General features: G+C 43.9%; 1 protein-coding gene across 1 annotated transcript in view; it reads right to left on the bottom strand.

The window, feature by feature from the left end:
• The window catches only part of LOC144824529 (uncharacterized), a 635,171-nt gene that overhangs the window by 188,456 nt on the left and 421,137 nt on the right, over positions 1-25,578 (bottom strand). The window contains exons 10-11 of the mRNA XM_078683590.1: positions 17,431-17,584; positions 8,661-8,733 (exon numbers count right to left, since the gene is read on the bottom strand). Of these exons, the coding sequence (XP_078539716.1) occupies positions 8,661-8,733; positions 17,431-17,584 (227 nt within the window). The remainder of the gene's footprint in view (positions 1-8,660; positions 8,734-17,430; positions 17,585-25,578) is intronic.

Here is a 25,578-nt window from a genome sequence, read left to right as displayed (position 1 = left end):
GCTGTGGTGTTGGGTGTAGGAGATAGGACGACAATAAAAACTGTCAGCCGTTGGTTACAGGGCAAAGGAGTGACACTAGTGAGTGACCAAAAGTATAAGAGGTAGAAGTCAGTGCAACCAGGAACAAACAGTGCGAAGGTGCAGCTTACCTAATGTATCCTATATGCGAGGTAGCAGTCAGCTTACACCATGTACAAAATATGAGAGGTAGAACAGGTTAGGTGGAATCCAATTTACACATCAGAATGTAAGAGGTAGCAGCGGTGTAGTCTAGGTGTAGAAAGTGGCTGGGTGCAGCTTACATGACTAAGCGAAGTGAATGAGGTAGAAATAATCAGTGCAACATCGTGAAGTAGCTGACATCGAAGAACCAAATAAATGAGGTAGCGAACAGTGACATAGGTGCAGGGTACAAAAATTCTACAAAGTAAAGGTAGGAGTATAATACTGCGATAAGAGGCAGATACTTAATCACACATCTGTGAGGTAATAATCGATGAATTACAGGTGAAGATAAAGTGACATGGGTCCAGGGTAAAGAAATTCTACAAAGTACAGGTAGGAGTGCAGTACTGCGATAAGAGGCAGATACTTAATCACACATCTATGAGGTAGTAATCGGTGAATTACAGGTGAAGATAAAGTGACGTGGATATAGGGTACAGCAGTGCACAGAATACAAATAGAAGTACAACAAATGTGTATAATAAAATAGAAATACAAAAATAGAAAAATAAAAATAAAAAATACAGTACTGCAACAAAAGGCGGATACTTAATTACAGTGTTTAGATACAGAGCTATGTAGGTGTGCGGTAGTTGATAAGAAGAAAAGTCAGTTCTTAGGGTCTGGGCAAGAGGTGAGTGACTAGTCCATGATGGCCGCCGAAGAAAGAGAAATATCAGTCTAAAATGGCCGCCAAGTAGGGGAGATGCAACAGATAGTCCTCTGTCAGTTGTTGTTGCTTTAAGACCAAGGGAGGGCTATTTCAGTTTCTATTTGAGCAAGCCCAGCTCTGGCTTGCTGGGAGGGAATCTTATCTCTATTTTGGTGGTCTTGTGTGGGGGAGTTAAACTGAGGAGCCTCGTGAGTAACGGCGGTACAGGCGGTACAGGTTGGGGGAATTTATTGCTACAGTTTTATGGCCCCCGCCATTTTGTACAAAGGAGGCTTTTTCTAGAAAGTGTGAATAGTCGATTGGGGTAGATAAATACCTTTTTGTAGATTTTGTTCAGCAAACACGATGATGTTGCAGCAAAGTGAGGAATATGTCAAGGTCTAGCCAAAAGGGTACAGTTGCAGTGTTTAAATCAAAGTGCGATTTCTATTCATTTCTTGCCAGTGAACCATCCACCTTTGCACGACTGCTCCCAGGGTATCAGTGACAGCAGGGGGTCCACAGTATCGCACCGTCGGGGCGATTAATTAATTATTAATTCATGAATTAATCAAATTCAAGCTTCTTTATGCTGAATGTAAGACTAAGCAAGGGGATCCTCATAAAAGTCGGCTCGCTTTCAATGTAATACAACTCATGTGATCACTAGATAAGAACTTAGTGGCGCTCCAAATCCAGAGTGGGTGACTGGGCATTTTGTTGCTGAGGCTGCATCATTGTGGGATTCTATCTTAGTTGAGCAGCATAAGCTTACAACCAATACGGCCTTTTGCAAAGTCTTAAAAGCGTTTCACTTTGGCATGTAATAAGCAGGGCACAAGTCCTAAAAAAAGAAGTGGGGGGACGCTCCAAGTTAGGTGGTGTCACCGGAAGTGACGTCACAACAGGAAGTGACGTCACGAAATTTGCCGGTCTCCGTCTGAAATGCGTGATTACATACAAGATACAAGTAGAAGTATAATACTGCACTAAGTGGCAGTCACTCAAAACACAAGAACACACTATACACAGGACCTATTCCTCGGATTACACGGTTATTACAGACTTGGGCCGTAGGCACTACGGGCATCTGTCGGGGTCCCGGGAAGTGACATGGTCGGCGTGTTGACAGCGCAGCTCCATGAAGCCTCGGCGCCTCGGCTGTGCTCTGAGAAAGGCTGGCAAGGGGAGGGTGCGAGATGGAAAGGGAGATTAGTCTGAGCCTCGGATGCATTTGAAAGGCTATCATTCGTGCGCAGGTGCAGACTCGGGTACCGGCTCCATCTTTTGGGTAGGGGGGACGGGTCCACCCGGTAAAATAAGTGGGGGGAAGCTGTCCACCCGCGTGGTACCCCGACTCGAGCCCTGGTAATAAGAAGGACTTTTTTAGATGGACATTTCTTGCTTGCTGCCTAGCAGCAGAAATCCATGTTTGGCGATTATGCTTTCTAAAAATGAAATACAAATTTAAATTGGGGAAGAATTCTTGCTGTAAGACCCCTAATGCCCAAAGATGATCGGGGCGTCTTGGCTTTCAGCCCTTTGAAGTTTAACCATTATCTTGGTCGGTTGATCTGTGTAGCAGTGTTGCATTAATATGTGGATCAAGATATTGCTGTGATAACTAGTGAGGTCCGGTGCCCCTAAGACAGAAATGTAAAAATACCAGAATGCACAGAATATCTGAGCCCCTTTTAAATTTTTCACCCCATGACTGTTCATTCTAATAGCGACTGTAAGAAAAGCAATATAATTCTATGTTGTATTTTTCATATTTTTAAGAAACGGAGTTCCAATACATTGTATGTAGTCTAAATCCTGTCCCCAGTACTGCAAAGTTCAGATCTTCAAAACTTGCTTTAAATTTGATTGACCAATTCCCAATACCTCGGTTTTTGGGTAGAAAAAACACAAAAGGGGTCATGGAGGAAAATGGGTGCGTTGGAGGACTTTGATTAGGAGTATTAATCGTGGTCATGGCCGGCTTTATAGCTGGTAGCGCCCAGCGTGATATTGTTTTTTGGCGCCCCCCCTCAGTGACTTCCTTCTTCACAGATTCCCTCACTATCACCTGCCAACTCTGCTCACATTTCTTCATATACCCTCTCTCACGTTAAATTTATTAGTTAAGTAGTGAAACTCTTACCAGTGTAGGGTGTCAGAGTACTCTACATCACATACACATTATAGAGAGACAATGAATCATAGTGTGTAAATCAGCCCACAGGTAATGTTTCATAAAACAATGAGGATTACAAGGTGTAAGAATCACATTTTATCCATACTAGTGAGCAGTATATTTTAAGAGTATTTGGTCTGGAGAAGCACAAACTCAGGATTTAAAATGTACCACAGTTGTTGGGGTTTGCTTTACTAATAAGAATGTATTTCTACTCAAACGAACACTTTTAGCAACATTAGATAATGAAAGACTGGGGAAAAACATGTTTTAACTTTTATCATACAGTTTGCATGCAGCCCTTTGATGACAGTTCATAGGTTACTGTGCTACATTAGGACTATAACTTAAGAACCTCAAGTAACAAAAGTATCTCTAGCAGAGCTTTAAGTGGGATAAAAAAACTGGGGGGTCTCTCAATGGGGCGTGGTCAATGAAACTTAGGCGTGGCTTAAAAACATGTAATCTAAAAATCTGTGCTTAGCATAGTGTGCAGCCCAACTTGTGTTTTGCTGTTTCTGTCATTGTAACCAGATATATGATACAACGAGTAACATCATACCTACAACAAGTCAGGACTACTGGCTTTGTCAATGGATGTTAGTTACATAAGATAAATAAGCAGCAACTATGGCTAGTATAAAATAAAGAAAAAGCTTCCACTTAAAGCCCAGGTGACGCTACGACAATGTTGCTGCTCCTGAGTTTCAAAAAAAGAAGGGAAATCCAGAGAGAAAATGGCTCTCTTTAAAGGATTCCCCTTCAACGCTCACCTGGCATGACGTCATGTCGTAACTTCTCCACTAGTGATAAGCGAGCAATGTGAGCATGCGCACATCGATGTGCCGGCTGTCACTGCAGTCCGTAAAAAAATGCACGCCTCTTCCAGGGCAAAAAACAGAGCCAGATAGAGAACCGTTTTGAGACCCCCTTTAAAAAACTGCCGGTGCCCAGCACCAGTGAGACCCGGCCCACTTAAAGCCCTGATCTCTATGATGAAAGCGGTAACCCACTGTGCTATATGCATAAAATACAGCTCTGTAACCTGCATAGTACACATTCTGTGCTACTTTATTATGAGAAAAAACTGAAACTAGACAATACTCACCTCTCCAGCAGGATCATTAATCACCAGAGTTACCTTGACATTTTTATTGTTGCTTGAAAACTCCTGATAGTGGTTACTGCAGATTCTTGGAATAATTTAGATGGCCATGCTTGGATATGATGAAGCTATGCCAGTCTCTCCCAGCAAAGACCAGAGTTCACACTGTGATGTACGTTTAAGAGAAGTTATTTCCACGTACGTTATTGCTCCATTGTGAATTACTCTCCAACAAAAGATTTTGGCCTAGTGAAATTGTTTAAATATTAGAAACAAAGTGCTGGCCCAAAGCCATTTGAATCAAATGGCAGCTGCTGCCGGCTGTGCTTGAGCGTTTGGAGTAAGACAGCTTTCGCCCTGGGCACTGTGCCACTGTGTGGGCTGGAATAGGGAATTCGTCCCTGTCAGATTTGCACAGACAAATATTGGAGGTAGTGGAATTTGGCAGATTCCTAAGATAAGAGGGGAGCAAAGTATGAGTGAGTGCGGCACCAACGACTGATGCTATGGAAAGTGAAACCCATGTGGCTGGCCTCTGCAGCCAACCACAAGGGTTCACACCATGGCCTCTTAGTGAAAGAGAAAAATATTACAGTTCGGTGACCAAGTGGTTAGAAAGCTCACACAAGGCTATGTTTTATTCCCGGGGGGCAAAATTCTTCCAACCTGTAGCCCACACGCATGATTGCTTGCAGTAACAGCCCAAACAAGTACCGTGTTCAGTGGTCTCTATCACTATGCGCAGTCTGACGCAAGAGCATGGCCAAGGTTCGTCATGCTTGTCCTGTAGCCTGAATTCATGTGATGCTATGTTCTGTTATCAGCTTTTGTCTATCACTCTTCTACCATTTCTACGGTCCTGTAGTGCTTTCAAAGTCTAGGTGAAGGGTGGACACTGACGTGAGCCAATCCCTTGTCATAAAAGGTGGTCCGGTGTCATTGCGTTTGGTTAGTTAAGGTTGGCCTGTCCAGTGAATTGTTTAGCAATGGTTTCTATTAGTAAATGTGAAGCTCGAGTCCTGTGTGGGATCGATGTGGTGTTCTGGAGGATGGATGTGTGCAGCATGCAACGTTTTCCCTTTTCCAGACTGCTTTCTCGGCTGAAAGATAAAAGCGTCAAGGAGAGTAGAAAATAGATCCCCAACATAAGAACAAGATTTTTTTGCATATTGACCAAACCTAGGTCAGTAACATTACCAAAAATAAGAGGGTGATGTATCTTTCTATGTCCTGGCGGGTTGTGCAAAAAACACAGATGACCAGCGTAGACTAGGATTAAGGGCCATATGTATGCGAATTTCGGCCTTTGCGAATGCTAATTAGCTAAATGGTATGTATGTAACATGTTTGATGCAAAATAAGGAATCGCAAAATTTGCTATTCCTTATTTTGCGATTGCACTTAAGGAATCGCAAATTTTGCGATTCCTTAAATGCAATGTATCAAAGAAAAAATATTAAAAAAATGCCCATAAGGATTCGCAAATTACCACCAACTTCTAGTTGGTGGTAAGTTGCGAATTCATTTAAAAAAGCTTTTTTCAAAAAAACCAAAGTTGCCATATGACGCTCATACATGCCCTTAGGGCATGTATGTGCGCCATATGCCCCCAAATGTCATTTTCAGGGGTGCAGCAGGGTGTTCTTGAGACAAGGCGAGAGGACGAGGCAGAAACGCGATTTTCAGAAGAAAAAGGACATATCCAGTTCACGGACGAAGTCACGTGGATATATGCCCGTCCAAGATAAGTTTTATTATGTTTTAAGATAAAAAATCCTAACGGTCTAAGAAGAGTGGAAACATCATTGAATATCGCAAAGATAGATGAGTGGCTCATTACTGCCGCACTCCACACCCGGGAAGAAAGATTTCTATGTAGCTGGCTCAAGAAAAGTGTAAATGCCAGGAAATACAAACAAGAAGGAGAAGAAGCACAGCAACAATCATTTCTAGATTGCAAAGGAAAATCGATATTTATACCAGAAGCCAGGACCTGAATCCCTAATCCCCACCAACAGGGGTGTCCTGCCTATATACCCAGTTGAAAGGGTGTTTTAATAATAACCTTTGAAGCCGGTGACCCCAAAGAAACGGCAGTCCTGAGGAAGGTGCTACAATATCTTTTGTTCTCCGCACCGAAACGCGTCGACGCAAAAAAAATAAATTCTTGTAGAATCCAAACCAGGTCCAGTGAACAATTGATACGCACACAAAAGTAGTACCATTGATGTCACTTTCCCATGACCTAACGACCTTTGGATCAAATAATTAAGAGTGGTAATAATATCATACAGCCACACTGTGTAGGGGTGTATTGAAGATTGTGTTTGCTTGTATATTACAAAAGATTTTTTTCACTCTATGTAAACCTTGCATGTGATTTTTTACTTTAAATGATTCTGATGGTTAATATCTGATTTAATAATTTTTATGTGTATGAAATGTATTGAACTGCTATGATCAACTGTTAAAACTAATTGTTTTTATTATATCCTTTCAAAGATCGCGCTTTGAAATTTTAATTTGTTATTGTGTATAAACTGTCTAATGTTTTATTAAAAAAGACTGTGAACGTTCCTATTTTAGTGTGGAAATTTAAATTCTTTGGTTAGGCTCCCTAACCCGATGACCGAGTGTTTAGATGAGACAGGTATGGAGATTTAATAAGGCCATACATATATGTGCACCCAGGGATTTTCCCTTGACTGACTGTTCTTGAGACACCCCTGCACCCTTGAAAAAATTCCTATTTTGCGATTAGCAAATTGCTAATCGCAAATTGCCCCTTCATTCCTATGGGCCTCCTGGCAAATTACTCGCAAATTACCCATTCATTTCTATGGGCCAGGAGGCCCATAGGAATGAAGGGGCAATTTGCGATTAGCAATTTGCTAATCGCAAATTAGGAATGGTGAGGAATCGCTATTAAAAAGCAATTTTGTACATACATACCGTTTTGCGAATTCTAAATAGCGATTCCTTAAAAATCGCTATTTGGAATTCGCAAAACGGAACTATGATACATATGGCCCTTAGTCTTCCTTGGGGGAAAACGTCTGGTGCCTGAATGAATATGGAGATGCTATGCATGGATACAACAAAAAGGTATGTGTATACATGTCAGAGTAGCTTGTTTATGGACCAGGCAGAACTAATACCAAGATTGAGGAGCCTGGTAGATGAGGCATAGGGTACCTGGGTCTGCTCGCATCAGAAGAGACGCATTGTGGGACATGCTACACAGGATGTGTTTAGACAAAGTGACAAATAGAGAAGGCCTCGGATACTTGCAGTTACTATACCCCTGGTTTGTCCTGTGATAGCCTCGTTACGTCCCACCTCGGGAAACGTACGGATTTGGTGGTTCCTCAGGTTTACATGATTTTGTAAATCTGGGGCAGCATCAAAATCCATGGGTGTTGTGTGGAAAACCCACTGCAACGTCCATGGAACACCACCTGGGCGCGGTGTAAGGCGACGCAGCGATTTTCGCTGCTTTGCCTTACTCAAGATTTATGAGGCCACTCAAAGCAACATAGGGTGGCTTTGTGTGGCTTCATAAATCGGATTGAGGGCCCTGCATCGTGCATGTACCATTTCAAGTGGCGCAAAAGTGATGAAGGGCTCTCATAAATCAGCACCCTTGGCCCTTGTTTATGGGATTTTGGCGTAGGGCAGCGCAGAAAGGCACCTTACTGCGCTGCCCACGCCAAAATAAAAGGGCAGGAATGCACCGTATTTATGCAATACAGTGCCTTCCTATTCTTTCTCCCTGTTTTGGTGCCATTTCGGCAGCCTATCTCCAATGTAGGCTCCCTTGCACCATGCACCCTTGCACAATACAAGGGTGCCTCTGTTGTTTCTATGTGCACACATAGAAAGAGGAATAAATTAGGGGATATAAACATATTTCTCCTCGTTACGCCTCACCTCGAGAGGCATAGAGATTTGGTTGCTGCATGTGATAACCTACTGCAACGCCCATGGAACCGCTCCCGGGTGCAGAGTAAGGCGATGCAGTGATTTGCGCTGCGTTGCCTCACTAAAGATTTATGAGGCCAGTTAAAGCCAAAGCCTTTGCGTGGCTTAATAAATCGGATTGAGAGCCCTGTGTCACGCATGTACCACTTTACGTGGTTCAAAAGTGATGCAGAGCTCTCATAAATAAGCACTCTAGTGCTTTTCGGATATTTTGCACAGTTTATTATTGCTCCAAAGCTTTGAATAAATGTACTTTATAAAGACAAATGCATAAAAAAATGTCCTAGTAACCGCCATACAGGCCACTCTTCTCTCCCTTCATTGTCCTACAAATTCATACATATTTTTAGATCCCAGAAAACCTCACTACTTTCTTGTTTACTCGATTAAGCAAAACTTAAGACTAAAGCTATATTTCTATATAGAGGGTGGTTTTGCTAGATTCTTCTGTGCATTGAAGACAGAACTCCCCCCACCTCTACGGCGATATTATGGATGATGTGTAATAAGTACAGTACCTTGCCTGCCTTCTGTCTTGAGGCCTGGTTCTGGGTAGCACGGCTGTTCTGGTTGCATGGCTCCACTGGGTCACTGCTTACAGGAAATAAATATACCCTGGTTTGTCGAGGCAACAGAATTCAACAACACTTTACCCATTATCAGTTTAAAAAAGTTTCCCCAAAAGGCAGCTCTCAAGCATACCTGTATCGCAAAAATAGTCTATACACATTGGACAGAAGAAATAATTTAAGTCGTGTCCTGTTTAACATTGAATTAAGAGAGACTGCGTGAGTCAAAGTTTACGAGGGCCTCTCACTTTCCTTTGTGAGAGTCACATTGTGTCCTCACTCTAGATCTGGGGTCTGGCCCCTTGTCTGATGTGGTTCTAAAGGAAGGTCTCACTCCTTGTGCTTTGCAATCGGAGAATCCGTCTTGTGTGGGTCATGTTCTGTGAGGGTGGCTCTCCGAACACTCTTTTTATATAGCTCGGATAATCATTACTATAGTTTAAGGGAACATCAGTGTGAGGCCTTCTCTCGGGTTCATGGGACAGTCAATGATTACCTGGTAGTATGCAGGGGGCGGGAGAGGGGTGAGGGTTCTGATGTTTCCCGCTGGTAATCCAGGACTTCGGGTATTCATGTTCCTCACTTGGCGAGCCAAATTGTTTCATTTGTACATTTGACTTTCCAAGGGCAGCTAAGGCTGGTTTACCCAAGGTTATAAGGGTAGGGTTCGAAGTCACAGTCATTATGGCACAGTAAATACATACATAGTAAACTCCATATCTAGAATGATGTATATCTTTTAAAAAGAAAAGATCCTCATTTTCAAGGAGGTAAAGTGGGAGGGTTACATTAATCAACAACAACATAAAGCAGACTGCTCTAGCGCCTTCTAGTGATTCAAATCCAAGGGCATTTGCAGGTGCTATAATCAAAATAATATCAAATTAACATCAATTTAGCACATAAGGTAAGCATCCAAGGACTGCGAACTTTAAGGCGCTTCCATATATTAGATGGCTCTTCACAGACTGAGGGCCGATTCACAAAGAGAATAATGACAGGTAAATTTACCAGTGCGGAGTTTCCGTACTCATGGTGAACTATCCGCCATCAGGGCGGAATCTCCGCACTGAGTATTGCAATGCGAGGATTCCACCCCGCGTGCAGATTCGGAATTGGGCCCTATGTGTCTCTTAGGCAGCGGTACCCACAGGACAGGGTGCACGCCCTTGACCCACAGGTTCTCACTTTCACTCAAATGGAGAAACTTGTAGTTAATGGATAGAAACCCTGTTAACCGTAATAGCTCAAGTACCAGATGACTTAAATAGATGATTCCAATATTTACGTAGCCAAGGCGACCAGCCTCAGCCAAAGGGACACACCACAGGGAACTTTGCATCAAAGGTTAAAACATTCTCATTCTTCTCTGGCTTTAAAAAGGGGGTTAAGGTTCTCGCAAGTCTAGACTGGTTAGCGACATAGCATGCCTACCAACCTGTCCAGGTCTTCAATGGTCCAATAGAGGCTCAAACTTCAGTTGAAGCAGATTCCATCAGGGCCAGTCATGGACAGCTAGCAGCAGCCAATCATAGCTCAAGGGCAGGCGCAGCTTCTTCAGTCACCTTCACATACATCCAGAAGAGTTGGCCTTCACTCTCATGGTCAAGCAGGTCCCCTCCGCTCAAGGGCAGGCGCAGCTTCTTCAGTCACCTTCGCATACATCCAGAAGAGTTGTCCTTCACTCTCATGGTCAAGCAGGTCCTCTCCGCTCAAGGCCAGGCGCAGCTTCTTCAGTCACCTTCACATACATCCAGAAGAGTTGGCCTTCACTCTCATGGTCAAGCAGGTCCCCTCCGCTCAAGGGCAGGCGCAGCTTCTTCAGTCACCTTCACATACATCCAGAAGAGTTGGCCTTCACTCTCATGGTCAAGCAGGTCCCCTCCACTCAAGGGCAGGCGCAGCTTCTTCAGTCACTTTCACATACATCCAGGAGAGTTGGCCTTCACTCTCATGGTCAAGCAGGTCCCCTCCACTCAAGAGCAGGCGCAGCTTCTTCAGTCACCTCCACATACATCCAGAAGAGTTGGCCTTCACTCTCATGGTCAAGCAGGTCCCCTCCGCTCAAGGGCAGGACCACTCCAGTCTTCAATGCAAGGCACACCAGCGGGGCTCCTACGCTGTGCTAGATTGCGAGGCAGCCATGTGGGTGTGGAATACGCAACATGAGGGGTTCAAATTCTCTTCAGACAGGTGCAACGACAAATTCAAGGACTTGGCTCTGGGTGGTCATTTGTTATTTAGTTCCCAGTAGCACTGATGGAAGCAGGGCTGTTCAGTAGATGTCCATGGTTGAAAATCCATAAGTGTGGCCATTCCAGCGCAGGGCACATCTTTACGGGCCTTTCTGTAATGTACGCAATTAGGTGGGTACCAAATGGTCAAAGGAATGTGCATTACAAAAAGACAGTGTACACTTCCTGGGCGGGGATGTCTGTAATTTTAGATATCCCCCAAGTTTCCAACAAACCGGTAGGTCTCCGATGACCACAGGACACAGTATAGATATATAATTAGGGGTAAGCTGTCTTATGGACCAGGAGGGGCATCTGATCATGTCTTTCGTATCCCAATGGCGCAGAGGCTTAGCAGGATGTTAAAGTGGATTCCTCTGAGCCCTAAAGGACGTGCTGCAGGACTGGGGTGCAAGGGGAAGGCAGCATGCAGCTATCTACACAAGGCAGTCTAAAGGAAATCATTGTTTCCTGGCAGTGGCCACAATTCAGCTATCACATGGAGTCAATGCATGTAGTACACAGCACAACCACACAATTCACATGCTGAAAGACCCCAGATACGGGTAACTGAATGGACTTAAACATAGGGAACTTGTAGACTAGGAGTGTATGGAAACAGTCTTGAGCTGCTTTTTGGAATTTCAGCTGCCACAATCTGTTAGTCTGATTTTAATTCGCTTTCAGTGCACCCCGATCAGGCAGGGCTTTGCGCTCTGCGGATGAGCTGCACCAAAATGCATGAAAACCTACAGTGGGCTCACACATGCCAAGTCTACATAGTTTTAGTCACTGCACTCGTCCGCATTACTACTCCCAGGACCATTAAGGGCGTGTATGAACTTTCCTTCTTTCTCTGCAATCTAAACCAGTCAGTCAAAACCAGGTAGGCTCAGCAGCACCTGACACCCCTGAGGAAGATCTTTATTTGCCTGTATTATACTCTGAGGGCCAATGATGACCTGTTTTAAAATTCTTGCCTTTCCCAGAATCTCAACCGACCACTCAATGTCCTCTAGGTCCAGAAGTGTTCCATTCAAGAGCAGCTTTTACTTGTGGCGCCACTCTCAGGCCCCTCTCTCCTACTAAAGCATCCCACTGTCCAGGCACCCTCGGGTAGGGGCAGCTGAGGACGACTCTGTCACCTGTTTGGCCTGATCCGTGTCGGGAAAGGCCAAGGTTAAGTGATCATCATCCATAGCTACACCTCACATCCTACACTGACCCCCACACCACGCAGACACCATACCTGCAAATCAAACACAACATCAAACACATAACATTCACAAAGACTGCTTCTCTGCCTACTTCCCATACTTGTTATGTTATGTTATGTTATGTTAAGTGCTATTTATAGAGCGCGCTAACACCGAGGCTTCATGGCGCTTTAAGACTGAGTGAGTGAGGGGGTGGCGTGAGTGAGCACTGTAGTTAACCAAGGGGTGGGAAGAGGTAAGTTTTGAGAGATTTTCTAAATTTCAGGAGGGAGAGACTGGATTTGATAGAGAGAGGGAGGGGATTCCAGAAAGCGGGAGCTAGGTGGGAGAAACGGCGACCACCGAATTTCTTGGTTTTAGCTTTGGGGCTGACTAGCAACTGAAGGTGGGCTGAGCGTAGGTTGCACGTAGGTCGGTGAGGAGTGATTAGGGATTTGAGGAATGCAGGGCCGGTGCAGTGTAGGGCCTTAAAAGTGAGACAGGCCACCTTAAAAGCTGCCCTTTGGCCAATTGGTAGCCAGTGCAGGCTGTGAAGTAAAGGTTTTGCCGATTGCCATCTGGGTGTTTTATGAATGAGACGGGCCGCTTGGTTCTGAACAACCTGAAGGCGGTGCAGCAAAGAAAGTGGAAGACCAGGGTAAAGGGAGTTGGAGAAGTCCAAACGGGAGAGTACTAGTGAAATGACAACCTGGGTGAGTGCGGCGGGCGGGAGTAGATGGCGAACTTTACGATCTTCCGGAGCTGATACATGCAAGATGAAGTAACCGCGCTCACTTGAGCTTTGAGGGATAGTTCGGTGTCGATAATCACACCCAAGCTCTTTACTGATTTAACCGGGATAGGGGGGGGCCTAGCTCAGGGGGCCAGAACTGTGGACCCCAGTGACCATGGCTGAGTCCGGGGAGAAGGAGCTCAGTTTTCCCGGGATTTAGTTTTAGCTGATTCAAGTTCATCCATTGTTGGATGTGAATCATGACAGTGTGAAAAGTATTAATGGCATGGGGTGAGTTAAGAGGGAGGACAATCTGTAGATCGTCGGCATAGTTGTAAACAGTAATGTCCCATTTCTGAAGTGAGTGGATCAAGGGTCGGAGGTATAGGTTAAACAGGAGTGGGGAGAGGGAGGAGCCCTGAGGGACTCCACAGGTCGTGAGGGTTTTTGTTGCAGTATAGGGGCCCAGGCGGACGGCCTGTGTTCTTCCGGTCAAGAATGACTCTACCCATTTAAGGGCGGTGCCCTGGATGCCTGCCTGTCCGACACGGTGGAGAAGGATGTTGTGATCCACCGTGTCGAATGCGGCCGACAAATCCAGGAGCACGAGGGCTTGGGGGGTCCCTGCGTCCGCATTGCTCCTAAGCGTGTCCAGGACTGCCAGGATGACGGCCTCAGTAGAATGGGCAGGTCTGAAGCCAGCTTGGTTGGGCTCAAGGTGGCAGGAAGATTCAATAAAATTAGACAAGCATCGGGTGACGTGGGTCTCCATTAGTTTGGAAAAGTAGGGGAGGAGAGAGATGGGACGATAATTGGATGGTTCCGCGGGGTCGGCACCAGGTTTTTTGAGAAGGGGCACTAGGATTGCCTTTTTGAAAGAGCTAGGGACGATGCCGTGGCTGAGTGAGCCATTTAGCAATGTAAGGATACAATCAGGTAGATTGAGGCAGATGTTTTGTAAGACAGATGGTGGGCAGCAGTCATTAGGGGAACCAGATTTGACACGCGTAGTGAGTTCCGTTAGTGAAGTAGGGTTCAGAGCTGGGAGGGTGGTGAGAGTCCAGGGGTTATTAGAAGAGGTGTCCATAGAGTGTGGCTGGGGAGGAGGAGGGATAGAATTTTTGATTTTTAAGATTTTTTCCACAAAGAAGAGGTTGAGAGAGTTGCATGCCTCTTGAGTGGGGGTCTGTGCTGGGAGGGTTCTGTCATCGGTGGTGAGTTCGTTCATGACTTTAAACACCTCCTTAGATTTATTGACCGCAGACGAGATCCTATTGGAGAATTGTTCCGTTTTTGCCAGGGTGATGGCGGTTTTATATTCTTTACGTGCGGCCAGGTAAGACAGCCTGGCTGAGTTAGAATAATCGCGTCTCCAGGTGCGTTCTAACTGGCGCGTTTTTAATTTATGATGCTTGAGATCATCGGAGAATCACCTATGGGAGTTAGGATGCCTGGTGCGGGGGAATTTGGTGAGGGGGGCAAACTGGTCGCTGGCTGACCTCAGCCAGGAAGTGATGTCGTTTTCTATGACGTCGATGTTGTCAGTGGAGTTGACGACTGGACAGGTGTCTGCCAGAGTAGTAAGAAAGCCCTGGGAATCGTAAGTGCTCCATTTCCGAGAGGAGCCACCGGCCATCAACGGAGCAGGAGTCCGGCCAGCGACCGTGATGGAGGTGTCAACAAAATGATGATCTGACCAGTCGCAAGGGGATATTACTGGCTTGGACAGAGCCAGATTACAAGTCCATATCTGGTCCAGGATATGGCCCTTGGAGTGGGTGGGTTTGGTGACCTGTTGAGTGAGATTTAAGCTGTTGAGAGACTCAAAGAGCTCAATAGCATGGGGGCCGGCATTGGTGTAGTTGAACCAGTAGTTCAGGTCGCCAAAGAGGGCGAAGCTGGAGTGTTGCGTTAGTAGGTTGGACAACTGATCGCTTATGATGGTAGAAAAAGATGGCATGGGATGTGGTGGCCTATATAAGAGGAGGAAGGTAAAAGTGCCGGTGGCGGTTTCCAGGCTAAATGTTAAATGTTAAATGTCGTATACTTGTAAAGCGCACAGCTGCCCCAGCAAAGGGGCGTCCCGGCGCTGTATACCGCTGGGGAACCCGTCCTGGCTTTCCCTGTGGGATGGTCCCTACTGGGAATCCCCAAGGTGGAGCCAGGCATCCCCGGCGTTGATGGGGCCGTTGTGGAGATTAGGCAAGCTAATGCCCAGAGTTGCCGAGTGTGATCCCTGGTTAGAGTAGGCACCAAGACGAGAATTGCCGAGTCTGCTGACCCTGGTCCACAACCCTGCCGTGTCAGGAATTGAACCCTGGTCCCAGGCTGACTTCTGCTCCCGGGTCTGCCGCCTCTAACCAGTGAGCCACACCACTCCACTAACAAGCAGGTTGTCCACCTCTGGGAGGGGGAGGGAGTAAGAGGAGGTAGAGTTCAGGCGCTTAGATATGATGGCTGCCACCCCGCCCCCGGGCCGGTCGCCGGGGCGATCGGCGTGGAGGATGTAGTAGTCGGGGGGGAGGGCGGCCAGAATATGTGGGAGAGATTCTGACGTTAACCAAGTTTCCGTTAGCAGGAGTATGTCCAGGTTGTTATTAGATAGCAGGATATAAATGTCCTCGCGATGTTTTACTAAAGAGCGGGTGTTCAGATATGACACCCTGATGGAAGTGGAGATTGTGGTCGGTGTAGTTATAGGAGTGCCTCCGTGAGGAGAGGGTAGAGCAGTAGAGAATAGGCCGGCTGTGAATATACGACTGTGGGAATTAGGAGACACCGGGGGAGCAGAGTGCTGTAGGTCCTTAAGAGCTTTGGCAGAGTATGAAATGGGACGGCCGGCATGATTTGCCCTAAGGCCCGGCCTGGCGCAGACGGGCGCAGACGGGCTTTCCTTTGGCGCGCCTACGGCGCGCAATCGGCGCGCCCGATAGGTGCACATTATTTATAGGTCTAGAAGGGTGGCGGTGGGGGGCGTGGCCTCTGAAGGGGGCGTGGCCAGCAGCCTCGCCGAGATGGCGGCAAAGAGGAATTGTTGGCTCTGGGGGCCTCGGCAGCGCTATATCCACTTATCAACGCAGGCTCAGCAGCTGGTCACACATCTGTTACAGCTGACGTCATCACACAACACTTCATCACAGAAACATGGTACACACACACACACACACACACACATCTTCAATGTCTGTGGAGACAGAATAGTAAATCTATTCTTCCCTGTGCATGTTTAACCTGACAACAGAGTGTTAGCCAACATTTTGGAATCAATGTACGAGTCGGTTTATATTTCTGTCCTCTACATTTTAACCTTCAATCCTTTTGTGGAATCACAGCCTGCTAGGGCCTCGTTCCCTACATTCTATAGCTATAGTGTCTTACTTTGCAGGGTATCATACTAAGAAACCATCTCATGCTTCCTGCTTTATACATAAATATTGACTCCTTGCATATAATTACATTAAGAGTGGCTCACTCTCCTCTTTCAAGTGGTCTCACTCTACTTTCTAAAAGGGTAGTGGTTGTAGTCTTTTCTTGTAATATGTATGAGTCTCATTCTCTTCTTGCTGAGACTGGAGAATCTGATTTTGTGAGCGTTTCTCATCTGTGATGCTGTCCACTATGGGTGAAGTTCTCAGTGTCCGGCTGAGACCTGGAGAACTCCACGTCAACTGCGCTCAGAGTGTGGGCATCTCCCGCTGGTGAAGCATCATTGGATACTGTTACCTTCTGGAGTGTAAGTGTCTGCAATGGTCTCCTTCTGCTGGGGAAGTGGAGAAGGTCACAAGGTCTTCTGTTAGCGGTAAGGTAGAGTGGTCCTCACCTTGTAAGATCATTGATTTTGAGGGTCTTCCTTGCTATGCTGCTGGAAGACGTCACTGTCTACAGCACTACTCGTTATGATGGACTCCATGCCATGTTACTGTAGAGCTAGAGGACCTGATGCCCATTGACTCATTCATTATGAGTCACTGCTTCTTATTTTTACTGACAAGACACAGATCCTCGCCTTCCATCGGATTGCACATTTTATAAGGTTGTGACTCTTCTTGCTGTAGCGGCAGGAGGTATCCTCCTGCATGGGAAACATATTTTACGAGAAGTCGCCTCATCTCCGGCGCTACTCTTGCATATTTTCATGTGTTTAATAAGAGCTGTGTCACAACTTGATCTACAGAACAGCTTACCTAGCAAAGCATCGTGTATGTTACTAGGGGCTGTGTCGCATCTTGATGATTTTACTAGGGGCTGTGTCGCTTCTTGATGTACAGGTAAAGGGCTGGGTCACCTCCTGCTATGCAAATGAGCTTACCATACTAGGGATCATTGATTACAAGTAGCTTTACTCCTCTTGCTCATGAGAGAGGATACTTTTGTTTATAATCATGTATCTTACAAAGGGCAGCAATGTACAGAGAATCTCACTTTTCAAGGCATTATTTTGCCGGGCGCGCCCACGCCTGATGTTCTATGTGAATTTACTGGGTGGATTTGTAGAGTGATGTGTGTTGCTTCACGTTATGGCCACTTCAGATCTCTATATAGACAGACAACCTCACCTTGGGTAGGATCGTGGACAATGAGGGGGCTCAGGTCCTCTTTGTTCAGCAGGCTGTAAAGGTCGCTGAAGAAGTGTTTGTTGATCACAGCCTGGAACTCTTGAATGGACAACGCTGGTCCGTGTGTCTTCAGTGCTGCTTCTGCCTCGCTTGGCTGGACAGGAGAATAGAGCGATATGTAAGGTAGTGATATCTAAATTACATGCACTGTCATAAAATTTCATCCAACCCGATTCACAAAGGTAAATATACAGGGCTATAAGTGTGAGGTGTCTAAGTGTACTTGTCCATCTTTGTTTTTTTTTTGCTAGTCAGAATTTCTGATTGGAGACGTCTCCTCCTCAAATGAGAGGGTGAAACCTCATTATTTACTCAAATGTAAAATAGCTTAATGTGAAATAAGAATGTAAAATAATGTAACACATTTAATATTAACCTGCCCCTAATAAAATGAAATGTAACAGAACAAATTAAATGTGTAGTAAATAACAAATATATTATTTTAATTTATAATTGTTACACTTTAAACAATGGTTTAAAAGAATACCCACCCCAACATTTTTATTTTTATTTATTTATTAGTACCCTTGGCTAAAAGTTCTGTATTTTATTAATTAACATAATGTTTTTCCTTATTTTAAAGAAATGTTATGTTTTAAAAGAAATGTATTTTTTCTAATTTATCAATTAATTGATCAATACCATCATATGTAATATATATATTCCACTCCACCAAAAATCCAGAGACCAGGGGCTATAACGTCAGCGGTTCTGGTTGGACTCTGGAAGCCCAAATTATCACCACCTCTGTCCCTTACGTCAAGGAACACCCAGACACTCCTTGATGCTTCGTAGTGTTTATTTGCAACAATGAAGCCTCACCAACGTGTTTCGGCCATTAGCCTTGATCACAGTAATATAATATATATTTATTGAAAAAACCAAAGGCTAAAGGGACGTTATAGTTAGCTGAAAATGTCAGTTAAATTGTACTGTTTTAAATGAACAAAACCACAGAAATTCTCTAGTTATAGTTATTTAAAGTAACCATAATTCGTTCTAACTCTAACTAGTGCCCCTGCCATGCACAGTGTGGTTATCAATTATGTAATTTGAGATGTCATTAGGGATGTTATCAATGCACTGAACATTTCACAGTGCTGTAATACGAGAGAGGGTAGAAGCAGTGCATAGCAAGGGTGTGAGCTATAGTCTGTGAGTGCAGTCTGAATCCAGCCTAAAAAATGCAGCATGGTGTTGGCACCATACACATGATGATTTTTTCAAAGCAAGAAGGCTTAGTACTATTAATTAATTAGGATATGAAGTCTTCAAGGAGATTTCTTTCTGTCGTTCTTCATTAGAACAGGCATCGTACTTGTATAACTGTATAATTTCCCTAATCCTCTCAAATTATAGGCCGAACCTCAGAAAAGCACTCCAAATATTTTTTTCTTTCCTGAAATAGACCCGCAGACGATTATCCTCACTTTTTACTTTTGCAGACATCTACAGCAGCTTCTATGACCCACTCCCTGTCCTGTCCATTTGTCTGATTAGCCATTCTTGTATGTTCTACCCTCTTGCACCCCGTGTGGCCTCCAGATCCTGCCTTAGGGTCCACCCGTCTTGACTCTGACCTCCCTGGTCCCTCCTGCTCAGTCTGTCCCTCTGCCATGACTCAGTGTGGCTCCCGAAATGCACCTTCTTCTGGGGTGCATTTCCAAGATCCAGATTGAAGTGTCCCAGACACACTCCTTCTATTCTCCAAATGTATCCCAATTTCAAAACCATTTCACCTGGTTTCTGGATGAAGTAGTAATATGTTTTATTATGCAAGATAACATAATATATTTTTGGATAGAGTCAATTTGAGCATTGAAGCATTCAGATCTGGATGTTCTTAAAGCAGCCATGATTTGAGCTCGAATGTTAGCCCTCTGTACCCATAGGTTGTGTCATTGTACCACATTGAAAGTCTGCTGATGTATGTATTCAAAATGGCTGCACCTTTTGCTATGTACAGTGAGCCGCTTAGGATGCAGTCTAGTGCTTGATATCTGATACAACCATTGACACTAAGCAGCATCTGGGCATTGGATTGACAACGTGCTCTTCATCAAAGTATAATTGCCAGATGTGAGAGGATGTATACTGTACAGGGTTACTTCAACTTTTGCTCTTACTGAGTACTTGTTTCATAAAAAAATTATATCAGAGTTCTAAAGTGGATTATAGTCACTGACTCGTTATAAAATGTTGGGTTGTAGGTGACAGGTTTCTCATATCCATGTGTTTAAACAGGGATCCTATTTCCTCTCATGGTCATGCAAGAACCGAGAGAGATTTTTGGTGACAGGTGTGAATATAAGGCCGAAAGGCCTGGACTACAACTTTCCTCGCTACCTGTGCTGAGTTACTTTTTGGAACCCAAAGGACATTCCTGGTTGGAAGGCCAAGTGATGCTGGAACACGTTTCAGAATAGGGGTGCTGCCATCAATATCACATCACTGAAGTCACAGGGATTGTGAAAAATCCAAGCGTCACGCAAATAACAACTATAGCAAATGAACCAGGCCCATTCAGCAGGATAGTGCGGTATGCAGAGAGTGGTGAACCTCTTGCAGTTTCCCACTTGCTCCCTTTGTGATGGCTTTGCCGTCTTTTCTTCCCCGTTTTTCCAATCTGTGTGTTTTCCCTCTCTTGCACTCAGTGAATATCTGATGCAAAACAATAAGTGCCAGTCCCCAAAAATAAGTGCCGGTGCCAGTTCCCCCTACTGGCTCAAATAAGGCACTAGGCCTCGCATCCTCTACAAGAAAGACCGAGACGTACACAGTAGCTTTGAGTGAACATTTCCACCTTATTCGGAATGTGAACAACGAATGTCATGTTTTCAGCTAAGCATACCAGAAGCCAGGCAAACTTTTAGCTGCTTTTGTTACAAGGCTAGAACCCTGTTGCAAACATTGCTCTTATAATGCATTAACAAACTAAATGCCATTCGTCTGCAAATCATTGAGAGTTGGCTGAAATTAACTACACAGTACAAGTTCCTTTAGGAAAACACTTCTTAAGTGAAATCCTCAGGAGGGGAAGAGCAGACGAGCCATCTAAGTCAAACTACCACACCTCCAAACATTGATGAGAAAAAAAATCTGCACACTGAAAGGGAAGCAAAGGCCAGTTAGGCAAGGCGAACTCAGAACAAAGATCAGCTAGCTCCAAGACATTACAGCCAAAGAGATGACACCCAATGACGTCGTCCGAGACACACATCAGGAGAGGAGAGCCATGCAGACAGTGGCGGCCGGCACAGATAGGTCGTGGTGAGGCGGGGAGGCAGGCTGAGGGATAGGAGGGGGGTAGGAGGTGTAAATAAAAACATAAAAAAATTAATTCAACTTACCTCCTTGCCGCGCTCTTCCTTGCGTCCTCCCTCGGCGCGTCTCTCCTCTGCTGGCCAGAACAAGGCACCAGAAGCACCCAAGCTGAAGCTCCCCATAGCCAATCACAAAGCTGCATTTCACCATTGTGATTAGTCTGAGCGTCAAACCACGGCGCTCAGATGAGGATAGGGAGCCTGGGAATGTTCGCCACCCAGGCTGTAATGTAGCCCAGGTGGAGAACATGCTAAGTGCGCATGAATAATTGGCCGGCCCCATAGGGCTGGCCAAACATTCATGCACACTTTAGGGAGTTCAAACCACTCTTTTCCTCCCAACCCCTGCTCTTTCAGCAGAGCATCCCTGCCCCGCCCCACAAAGCTGCCGCACCTGCAATAGGAAAAAATAAAATGATAATAATTTTCACTTATCATTTTACTTTTCCTTGCACTGCTGAAAAGCACACTGAAACCAAGACACAAATGAGCCCAACAAACACAAAGCAAATGGGAATACGCAGCAATCGTAATCATTCAACCAATGGTGGTAAGGAGAAGAGATTACCATTGACAACATCAACACCACTGTTCAAACCAGGATGAGAAGGAATGTGGGGCTTTCAGACTTGGCAACAGCTGATTGGTGATAGCTAAGAAAGCGTTTGAAGACTCAAGAAGTATTTCATCTCAGTTTGTTGAACCAACTTTACCAGTTTTTGGACCACAGTCAAGACATGTTTCTTCTAGGAAATCACCTGAAGGCACCTCAAACTCAGAATGCATATCAACACAATCTCTCAGACCAACAGAACCATTAGTTACACCAAGTTCAAGAAAACATACTTACCGCCATCCACCATAGTAAACATCAGTCAGAGTATCTTGTCCATTATGAGAGCAGAGACCATATTTCAATTATTCAGACATGGACATTACACCATCCTCGTAATCAACAAGGGTTCCCTGTTAGAACAATTAACATTCAACCCCTAGGTCAGGGAATAAATCTGAGAAAAACAATACCTAGGCAGTATTTCGATACATCAGACGATATTATAAAGACCAACACTGGCTGCAGAACAGTTTCTAAGTGGTAACAATGTTTATTACAATCACATTAAAAAATTTATACATATATCTAGCATAAATTATTAAAACTATACCCTCCTTAGAAAGTATATATACATAAAAAATATACGTGAACAAAATTAGATGAGTTGTGTGTCGACGCGTTTCGGCGACCAGCGCCTTTCTCAAGACAGTTTACAACTACCTGAAAATAAAAAACAGTAATCACTATAAAAATTATAGTCATACATTATAATTTTAACTACACAATACAAGCATATTAGAAAGACACGTATATACATAATTCAATTTCTAACCTAGAAACAGTTGTTCCGCCAACCGGGTCCTACATTAATATAATGTGAACAGAATTGATGATATAACATAATTAGCATAACGAACATGCTCATGATATAGCCTCTATTGTGGCTTTCTTGTACTAAGAACATTACTTAATTTCAAAATAACTTTCAGACATGGATCCTCTAGCTGATACAATATGTGGCTGTTCCCTACATCAATCTTCTGATGGCCGCTATTGACCAATGAATTCTTTGCATAACAATGCCAATGTATCGACTTAGCACTTATCGACCTAGGTCTCTAGATATCTAAACAGCGTAACTATTATGACTATTCCAAACGCTCATATTCTGATGCCAATAATTGAATATATCAGCCATAAAAGGTAGATAGTTGTTTCTAGTGCAGGAATTACTATATCAGTCGGTTGGTAGATTGTTGATATTCTGTCCGTTTATGATTCTCATATTAATCTAGGCCTATCATGAACAATGAATACAGTGATATCTCCCAGTTAAATACATCTATACCGTTTAGGTTCAAGGAGAGTAGACTGACAGAAAGGGAAATGAAGAATAAAATGAGATAAACAGCGGAGAATCTATTGCTTCCCTACTTCATGTGTGTACGCTTTACTATTGGCCATGCCCAGCTAATAGGGGTCTCTTATGTTAGTGCCACATGCACGGAGACTTATAGTGATAGCTCGAGTCTCATTTGTAGTTATTTTTTTAAATATGAAGGGTCGTTTTTATTTTGTAGGGATAGATATCTCAAGAAATGGTTCCACTTACCTAACTAAGTAAAATGAAACTACGGTTCACTTCACAGTGGTTAACACTTCACACTATGGGGATCCATATGGTGGTTTAAAATAGAATTGCTGCGTGGATTCGTGCACAATTCTATAATCAATCATAACAAAATAATTTTTGTTAGTCCCACATATCATAGCTAACACTCGTTTTATCATATCAGCAATTATTTATGAAATTCACAGACAATATCACTGACCTAAACTGTTGAATTTGCAATTTGTGTGATAATAAACAAATATGCAAAGGCCTCTGCACTATGGCTCTTCGGCTTCTATTGCTCAGATACTTGAACTTCCTGTAAGTAAAAAGAAGCCTTATTATATCTGTACAGAGAAGGCTTATCGGACCTAAGTACTCCTATGTGAGCTCCTTACCTGTACACGGAGCTTGTAAATTGCAGCGCCTCCACGGACTGGTTCGAACTTTCAAATTACAATTAATCTGAAAATAGGATAAGTAAGATACAGATTTTAGAATATGGCCGAACGGAAGAGCAATAAATCAGCTTGTACTACCCTCTATGTTCTTACCCGATGGTTTTTAGAGTCTCAACTGATTATTGTTGTTGGGTCTGGTAATCTGGAATTTGCTGAATCGTGATGCTCAAGCCTAAATAAATCAGACATTTGCTTACTCGCGATTGAAAAAAGGAGTCCTAGCTAAGTTTCTACTATAACTAAAAATTAGCATACCTACTGAGTCGGCTCTTTGTATTTTGATACGCTCGCACAATGGCGCTCCAAACACATGAAAACGCTGAATGCTTTTCAAGGGGTGCCTGTCAATGAACAGAGTGATAATCTATTACCGGCGGGTCCTGCACACGTAACGGCTAATTTACAAAAAATAAACAGGCATGTTGAAGTTCTCATCAGGGACGCAATGATTTTCTAAATGACTAGTCATTTACTCAAGACCGAAGCATGCGGCTGTTAGATTAAATGTGCATGCCGGATTTCTTGTGTAAAGTAAAATAACCTTTTAAACAATTAGTGCATTTAATGAAGACTAAAGTAAAAACTAAGGCAAATGACTGCTCGGTGGACGCGAGAAACAAATGTAGGGCCGGCGTCTATGGCGTACATACCTATAGTTTCATATCTGTAAACCACATGGAGGCGGATATCTGACTCCGTCGAGTTCCGTGATGATAATGAGGGTCGAGTCAGTTGCGCGCGCATATTTAAATAGACCACTGGGTGTCTCATTGGACTGCTCATGACGTGGCTTTAAGTAATGAAGCGCGAAAAAATACTACTCTACTCGTCACTTCGAAACGAAGTGACCTACTCGGCTCTTCCCATATTTACTATTTAGAGTAGATAATCCTTTATGATTTAATACATTATATTCTCTCTAAAACACGGATTACCCATCTAGAGAATATATATATATAAGAGACGAAAGTAGCTCAAAATAAGACTGAGCTAATGGATATCTAAACTGGAATTAACTCGCTCTAATGTTTTCTCCACTACTATACGCTGTAGGTAGTCAACTATGATTCCCCACATGAACATTTTATTTCAGGCACTAATGACCACTCGCAGAAAGTGTAAATACATCAAGAACAACAACAACAGTTGAAGATCTATATGCATGTATCTTGACAGCCAATCATACGTTAATAACGGGAACCCAACTATTCTAGTGGCTCTATATCATCACTTTACTGTATTCTGACGCTCTCTATTTAAAAAATCGCATTTTCCCATGGAATTTCGCTGTTTAACCCCTCACGGAATGTATTCAGAGAAAAAATCCAGAAGACTTCACGCTTCTTGCGTATTGCCTCACCTCCTTTGTTGTCACTCATATTGATTTTTTCTAGTATGCGCCACGTGAAGTCATTGGGACCATGGCCATGATCCAAAAAATGCTTCACTATGGGTGCCGTTGTTTTTTTAGTTCTAACCGCAGAGCGATGTTCAGTCAGTCGCGTCTGGATGGCACGAGATGTTTCGCCAACGTACCCCAGCCGACACGGGCATTCCAAAAAATATATAACATTGGAAGTTCTGCAATTAAACATCCCTTTGGCGCTAGTAGTATAGCCATTATGAGTGAACGTTGCACCTGCGTGAATGTTGGCGCAAGATTTACAACTGGAACAGGGAAAGGTACCTTCAACAGGGTTGTCTCCTATTAAAGATTTCTGTGCTAGATGTTGAGAATTTACAGAGTTTTTCATTCTAGAATGAACAATATAATCTTTAATGTTTTTGTTTCGCCTATGGGCAAACAAAGGTTTTTCCAGTTTGATTGTGCCATTACTGTTTAAAATGTGCCATGAGGAGTTGATTACTTGTTTCACTTTAGCATCCACTGTGGAATGCCGTGTGATACAAACTAATTTATTCGCTTCTTTTGGGGGCTTAGATCTCAGCAAACAATCTCTGTCATAGTAACGAGCTCTCTTATAAGAGTCTCATACTAATCTGTGGGGATAGCCTCGGTTTAAAAATTTCAATTTCATCTCTGCTGCCTGTATATCAAAGTCTTGGAGATTGGTGCAATTCCTCCTTACTCTCAAGAATTGAGAGAAGGGGATGCTTTGTTTCTGATTCCTCGGA

This window comes from Lissotriton helveticus, chromosome 3_1, assembly GCF_964261635.1.
Source record: "Lissotriton helveticus chromosome 3_1, aLisHel1.1, whole genome shotgun sequence".
Lineage (NCBI taxonomy): Eukaryota > Metazoa > Chordata > Amphibia > Caudata > Salamandridae > Lissotriton > Lissotriton helveticus.
Note: the sequence above shows the minus strand (reverse complement) of the source record. Positions and strands in the feature narration are given on the sequence as shown.